Source organism: Gobius niger, assembly GCF_951799975.1.
Source record: "Gobius niger genome assembly, chromosome: 14".
Taxonomy (NCBI): domain Eukaryota; kingdom Metazoa; phylum Chordata; class Actinopteri; order Gobiiformes; family Gobiidae; genus Gobius; species Gobius niger.
The window spans coordinates 7,412,784-7,419,814 of NC_136865.1; the positions used below are offsets into that span (position 1 = coordinate 7,412,784).

The window sequence follows — 7,031 nt, forward strand, 5'->3', positions numbered from 1 at the left end:
CCTTGTTGTCCACACTGATCGCGTTCAGGTGGGAAGTCTCCTCCCCATGTTGAAGTTTATCTCAAAAGTCACAAAGGTTATATCAGAATGACTAAAGCCATAAAGCTGGTTGTTCCATTGGGTGAGAGCGGCCATATTTATACAGAAGAGTGAAGTCATTTTACATCAGACACATTCATTTTAATTCAATGTCTTCACATGGACTCATAATCAAGTACTAGAAACATTTTTAGATGCTGACATTACACAGATACACGATTTTCAGTGAAGACACACAGTTAAGTACTCTTAGAAATATTCATTTACCGTAATTTACCAAAATGACATCACAGATTCTTCCATACATGCGTAAAGCAGCATGCTTTGTGAAGTAGCGATGTGTATTTTTACAACAGTCACTAACATCCATGCCTGGGAATATAGAGTGTACTGTACAAACTAGACTCACTTTTGTTGAGGTGCTGGTGTGGTTTACGTGTGATGGGATTATTAGAATCATAATAATTGGAACGACAAACTGACCAGAGTAAAGCACCTGCCGTGTGGATACAAGTCTACTGTATATACTGTTACATAGCAACAGGATACCAATATAAAGATGTCTTTTTGTTTTTCTCATTGCATTGTGTGAAATGTCACTATGATAAGAACCTCTGTTGATTGTAAAACTGCTTTATTGTATAACACTGTAAATGTCCCAGAAGGAAATCCCATTTTCAATAAAAAAAAGTCTAATTTTTTCTATATACTGTATCTTACAACTTCCTTCACCGACACTTGTCAGTCCTGCTGAACCAGCTTTAGTTAAACTCTACGTTTTGAACTGTTTCCCATCACTTTGACCTTCACTGCCTGTTGATGAGGGTGTTCCCATCTGTAATAGAGATGTTTCTTTTTTAGTTGTTTGTCTTCCTCCAACCCTCCATTTGGTTAAATTACATATAGAGACTGAAAATTAAACAATATTTAAGACTTGCCCAGAAAATCAGAAAAATGTGGTTATTTTTGTAAATTGCCCAAAACTGTCATTTTACAAATAAAAAATTACTGTTGAAATAAATAAAGTCACCAGACCTTCACTGGCACTGTCAGCGATATCAGCAGCAAATATTTAGGAACATTTTCTGATAATTGTGCATTGACTAAAATATGAAGTTTTGACTATTTTGCTGATTTGGACAATGGCAAGAGTTACACATTCTGCAAGGTCTGTCTGTCTGGTTGGAGGCAATTTGAAAACTTCAAATCTAAGGCGGCGCTGTGGTTAGCGCTTGTGCTTCACAGCTAGATGGTCCCGGGTTCGATTCCCACCTTGACGGGGCCTTTCTGAGAGGAGTTTGCGTAGCTTTCTTCCAGTTTCCCCTACCACTAAAAGCATGTATAATAGGCCAGGATGAATGAGTGGTAAGTATCCTCTAGTTGAATGAGTGAGTATCCTGTGTGTAGCGTCCCAGATTAATATATGAAGCGTACAAGTGGGTCTTGTGTTTGGTTCTGCCTTTTATTTTCACATTTTACGTACACAAATTCCACCGTAAGAGCTAAAAACATAAACAATGTACAATATAACACACCATAAACAAGTAAGCATGTTGCATAAAGTGACTTAAGTATGACGAGGAAGTGGCGCCATAGGACAGGAAGTACTTTAACCGTAGTGTAACATGTTAGATCAAAATGCTGTAGATTAAATAAATGTTAGATAATATAAGAAATTTGCATTCTCCAGTTCGGCTTTACCCAAATCTAAAAGCTTCTCGACTGGAGAGCAACAATGCAACGCCTCATTTGAAAACTGAGGCCTACAAAAGTGATTGCAACTTTTTGTCAAGTCGCCGCATTTTTTGTCATTTTTGTCATTTTTTCATGACTTTTTTTGTGGTTTTTTGCTGTGTTTTTGTCACATTTTTTCTGTCATGTTTTTGTCATGTTTTTGTTGCTTTTTTCCGTTGCTTTGTTGTCATGTTTTTGTTGACTTTTCATCCCATTTTTGTCACGTTTTTTTATTGCTTTTCCGGCACATTGTTTTGTTTTCATCCTCTTTTTTGTCGCTATGTTCGATGCTTTTCTTTTTAGCTTTCAGATTTGGGTAAAGCTCAGTTGAGGCGGGACCGATGGCCCTTCTGTGCTCTTCCAGAATGGACATACGGCCAGTCCGCCCCTGCCTGAGAGCGTCCTGGGTTGAACCTGTACTTGTACCCGTACGGGCGCAGGTGGTAGGTGAGGTACTGCAGGGCATACATCTGGACTCCGTGGATGTAGTGGAAGGACACGGCGTAGTCGGAGCAGCAGTGAGGACCCTGGCGGACAGTACACAGGACGGGTCAGTCAGGTTTGTTTCTATAGAAGCGCAAATGTACTATCTTTTACAGTGAAGAGGCTTTTCAGACTGAAATACATTTAGCAATATGTGAGGGTAATGCAGAAGCCTGTATCATGAGCTATGAACCTGGAACAATGCTGAAAACAAACAGCCACGTAGTTGCATAGGACACTTATGTAACTTATAAACTCCTTTCTCGACAGATTTGATCATGTTTTTTATACTATACTATTGCAACGTTCCATCCATCCATCCACTTTCTTCCGCTTTATCCGGGGCCGGGTCGCGGGGGCAGCACTCTCAGCACAGATGCCCAAACTTCCCGATCCACACACACCTCCTCCAGCTGTTCTGGGGGGACCCCAAGGCGACACCAGGCCAGCTCGGAGACATAGTCCCACCAGCTTGTCCTGGGTCTTCCACGAGGCCTTGTCCCACTAGGACATGCCTGGAACACCTCCCGCGGGAGGCGACCAGGAGGCATCCGGAACAGATGCCCGAGCCACCTCAGCTGGCTCCTTTCGACGTGAAGGAGCAGCGACTCTACTCCGAGCTCCTCCCGGGTAACTGAGCTCCTCACCCGATCTCGGAGGGTGCGCCCAGCCACCCTGCGAAGGAAACTCATTTTGGCCGCTTGTATTCGCGATCTTGTCCTTTCGGTCATGACCCAAATCTCATGACCATAGGTGAGGGTGGGAACGTAGATCGATCGGTAAATCGAGAGCTTTGCAACGTTCTCTATCAAATTGGCTTTGAACACCTAAAACACTGAATTATGTGGATGCAATCATTAAAGGAATAGGCCACCGTTTTTACATACTAAAATATGTTCTTACCTCACTTTTGTCGAGTTAATATATCCCCGTCTGGTCTTTGTCCGTGCGCTCTGTCACGCAAACGGAGCACATACGCAGCCTCTCCCACATGTCACATAGCTCCAAAAAAGCTCACGATAGAAGCTACCAAGCTCTTCCACGTGTTCCCTATTTAAATAAAGTTACGTTAAGTGTTTTCATGCGAAGTATATTTACACAGAAATGTAGGAGGAGTTACTGCGCGGACGCTGTGCTCCTCGTATCATTACGCCTCACAATATAGTCCCCCTTTTTATTTGCTTATAAAATCGACACGTTACATTTCTGTGTAAATATACTTCGCATGAAAACACTTCACGTAACTTTATTTAAATAGGGAACACGTGGAAGAGCTTGGTAGCTTCTATCGTGAGCTTTTTCGGAGCTATATGACATGTGGGAGAGGCTGCGTATGTGCTCCGTTTGCCAGGCAGAGCGCACGGACAAAGACCAGACGGGGATATATTAACACGTCTAAAGTGAGGTAAGAACATATCTTGGTATGTAAAAACGGTGGCCTATTCCTTAAACACATTGAGCGCCAAAAACGGAAAAACGATTTTTGAATTGCGAAACTAGACACTCTAATACACAAAAACTTGTGAAAAACACCATTCAACTTTGCCACTGTATATGTCAGGAGAACTTTGATTATTTGTACATGCGTTTGTTTCTGTCGCATGTTTTGTTTTTCTTACTGGGACTAGAAGTGTTTTAGTTTAACGCACCCCTGCCGCAATGGATCGATCCACTCGCCCAGCCAATCAGATTGTTCCCCCAAGCGTGTTTTGAAACGAGGAAGCGGGACTGGAAGAGGCAGAGAGTCACCGGTGGATAGGGATGGGCAATACCACATTTTTTGGGTCATTTCATATGGGTGAATGTATTTCAATCAATATAAATTCATAAAACTGGTTGTTTTATATAATTAATTGGTCAACTAAAATGATATTACTTTAACTGGTTAATTAAGGTTATTGACGGAAGTGAGCGGGGGAAGTCTTTAGGAGTTACTGCGTGGACGTTTTACTCCTCGTATCATTACGCCTCACAATATAGTCCCCCTTTTTATTTGCTTATAAAATCGACATGCTACATTTCTGTGTAAATATACTTCGCATGAAAACACTTCACGTAACTTTATTTAAATAGGGAACACGTGGAAGAGCTTGGTAGCTTCTATCGTGAGCTTTTTTGGAGCTATATGACATGTGGGAGAGGCTGCGTATGTGCTCCGTTTGCCTGGCAGAGCGCACGGACAAAGACCAGACGGGGATATATTAACTCGACTAAAGTGAGCTAAGAACATATCTTAGTATGTAAAAACGGTGGCCTATTCCTTTAACTCCGACCTGAATCATGCACATTTTCTCCAGTTTGGCTTTACCCAAATCTAAAAGCTTCTTGAAAAAAGCACCAAAAAAGCCACCAAACACAAGGAAAATATGACAAAAACATGAAAAAAAGAGACAAAAGCAGGACAAAACGCTTAAATTTTTTAAAATAAGGATCAGTTTTGTTGGTCTTAGCTTTCAAATGAGCCGTTATACTCTGTTGCTCTCCAGTAGATAAGCTTTTAGATTTGGGTAAAGCCGAACTTGAGACAATGCGCTCAGCTTAGTCCGGGGTAAGAGGTTATGAGTTTAATTTGCTTTACACAACAGTAGTCTTCCTCTATCGTCCCATCTGTTTGTTTTTTAGAGCAGAAATGAATCTCCAGTTTGGCCAAGTCTTGTCGTCCATCACTGTTGTGAGCAGGTGCAGCGTCAGATTCACCAGAACCACACAAACAGTGAGGGTCATTTTTGAAAATGCGATTCATTGCGTGAAACTTGTTAATGCGTGTAAGTCCCAGCCCTGCGCTGGACTTTTCTCTTTCTGACTTTCCCTAAGGGTTCGGTTCTTACCAAAGGGGTCGTGTAGTAGTCGTAGAACTGGTACCATGGCTTTTCTTTTGGAGGCTTCCTGACGACGTGGTAGCTCAGGGGGTAAGCGTGGAACGTCTGTCTGCCCATCACGTCCCTGGTGTCCGCGGGCTGCACCTTCATGTTCTGCATGCACGTGCCCAGAGCCACGTCTTCTAGGATGGAGTTGTGAGTGCAGGTCCCAGTCTCAAAGCCCTTGACGAACCTCCGGAGCGCCTCCTTGCTGAGGACGTAGCCCGCCCCGCCGCTCATGTAGCCCTGTTTGAGAAAAGGGGTAAACCTGCGGCCCAGGTACCAGGGCTCCTCCGCGCTGAACGCGGACACAACGAAGCGCAGGTTCTCCACCACCACAAAGACGTCGTCGTCGGCCTTGAGGAACCAATCAGCTTGGTCCAGGTAGTTCTCGTGGACGTACTGGAAGGCGCGAATGGTCTTCCAGTACAGGTTGTCCCGGCCCTCGCTCACGTTGAGGCCCACTGTGGGGAAAGCCGTCTGGACGGAGCTCATGTAGAGGGTGATGTCGCAGTGATGCGCCCAAGTCGCTCGGATGTGTGTGGCCCGAGTGGCCATGTTCTTGGGCCCGGTCATGATCCAACACAAGATGCGCAACGTGCTGTTTTTGGAGTCGGCTGTGGTGTTGTCAACTGGGGATCACAGTTTGTTCAGTGGAGCTCTTCAGAATTCACACATTCAAAGAAATGCAATAAAAACCAAGCCTGTTAGAACTTTATGATTATATTATAAGCAGCTGTAGGATCCTGACCACTTGGTGGTGCCCTTATGCTTCATAATCATTTAGGGACCGCTACTTTGTATTATGGGCCTTTAGTCCAGGATCGGCCACCGTAGCGGCACTGCTAAGAGGCTGCGCAGTACAATCAGTCCTCTTGCTCTGTTCTTACCATTGACAGTATATTTAGAATAGATTTAGAATAGAATTAGCAATCCACTGTCAATGGTTCTTACTCTGCAAGGTACACACCGTCTACTGCTCTCAATGCAATCCATAAATATCTATACTTTTATTAGCCATCTACAGGTTGTTTTTACGAACTATTTTACCTAAGACATCCCAATTAGTTATTTTGATTTTGACCATTTTCATAGGTTACTTTTATTTGTGTTTAAAACTACACTAGTTGTGAACGAGTTCCGCCAGTTGTGTAGCTGGGCTGCTTTTGTTGTAGCCTCCAAAACTCTGCTGCCAGGGCCCTGACTCACGTCAAGCCCTGGCAACACGTCACTCCCACTCTCGTCCATCTACATTGGCTTCCTGTAGAATATCACATTCAGTAAAAAATCCTTCTCCTTACCTACAAATCCCTCCACTCCCTGGCCCCTCAGTACCTGTCTGACCTCATCCACACTTACACTCCGGCCGGTCGCTTCGCTCCTCCTCCTCAGTTTAACTCACTGTTCCCCACACCAGGACCATGGGAGACAGAGCCTTCTGTGTCCAGACCCCACATTCTAGAACTCACTCCCTTCACATATACAAACAGCTGATGATATTGGTCATTACAAATCAGTTCTGAAAACACATCTGTTCAAATTGGCTTTTGACCTTACTCAGCACCAGTCCAACCACCCACTAGTTCTATGTGTGTATGTGTTGTGCAGTGCTCCTGTCAAGTGCTTTGGGTGTCTTGAAAAGCACAAGAGATTATTATTTATTTATTTAAAACCCATGTCAGCAGACAGTCTCAATGTAAATGTACCAGAATTAGCATAACAGCTAAAGTACACAGTATTTGTTTTACGTGTGTAAGTCGAAAGTACCACAGTGTTGTAGAGACGCGGGCGTGGCCACACTAAACCGAGCGTTCCATTCAATGTGATTTGGCTGTTAATTGTATTTTGCAAAACAAGCTATATTAACAAAGATTTGAAATGGATTCCTGGGTAGATGTTGTCAAAAAAAAACAAGTC

At 43.4% G+C, this 7,031-nt stretch overlaps 1 protein-coding gene across 1 annotated transcript; it reads right to left on the bottom strand.

Annotated features, from left to right (window-relative positions):
• Positions 1-229: 229 nt before the first annotated feature.
• c1galt1a (core 1 synthase, glycoprotein-N-acetylgalactosamine 3-beta-galactosyltransferase 1a) lies at positions 230-5,690 on the bottom strand (the record flags this gene model as incomplete). The annotated part of the gene is made up of 3 exons (XM_079570319.1): positions 230-236; positions 2,149-2,300; positions 5,085-5,690. The coding sequence occupies 3 exons, from the start codon at positions 5,688-5,690 to the stop codon at positions 230-232; spliced, it is 765 nt and encodes a 254-aa protein (XP_079426445.1).
• Positions 5,691-7,031: the final 1,341 nt, after the last annotated feature.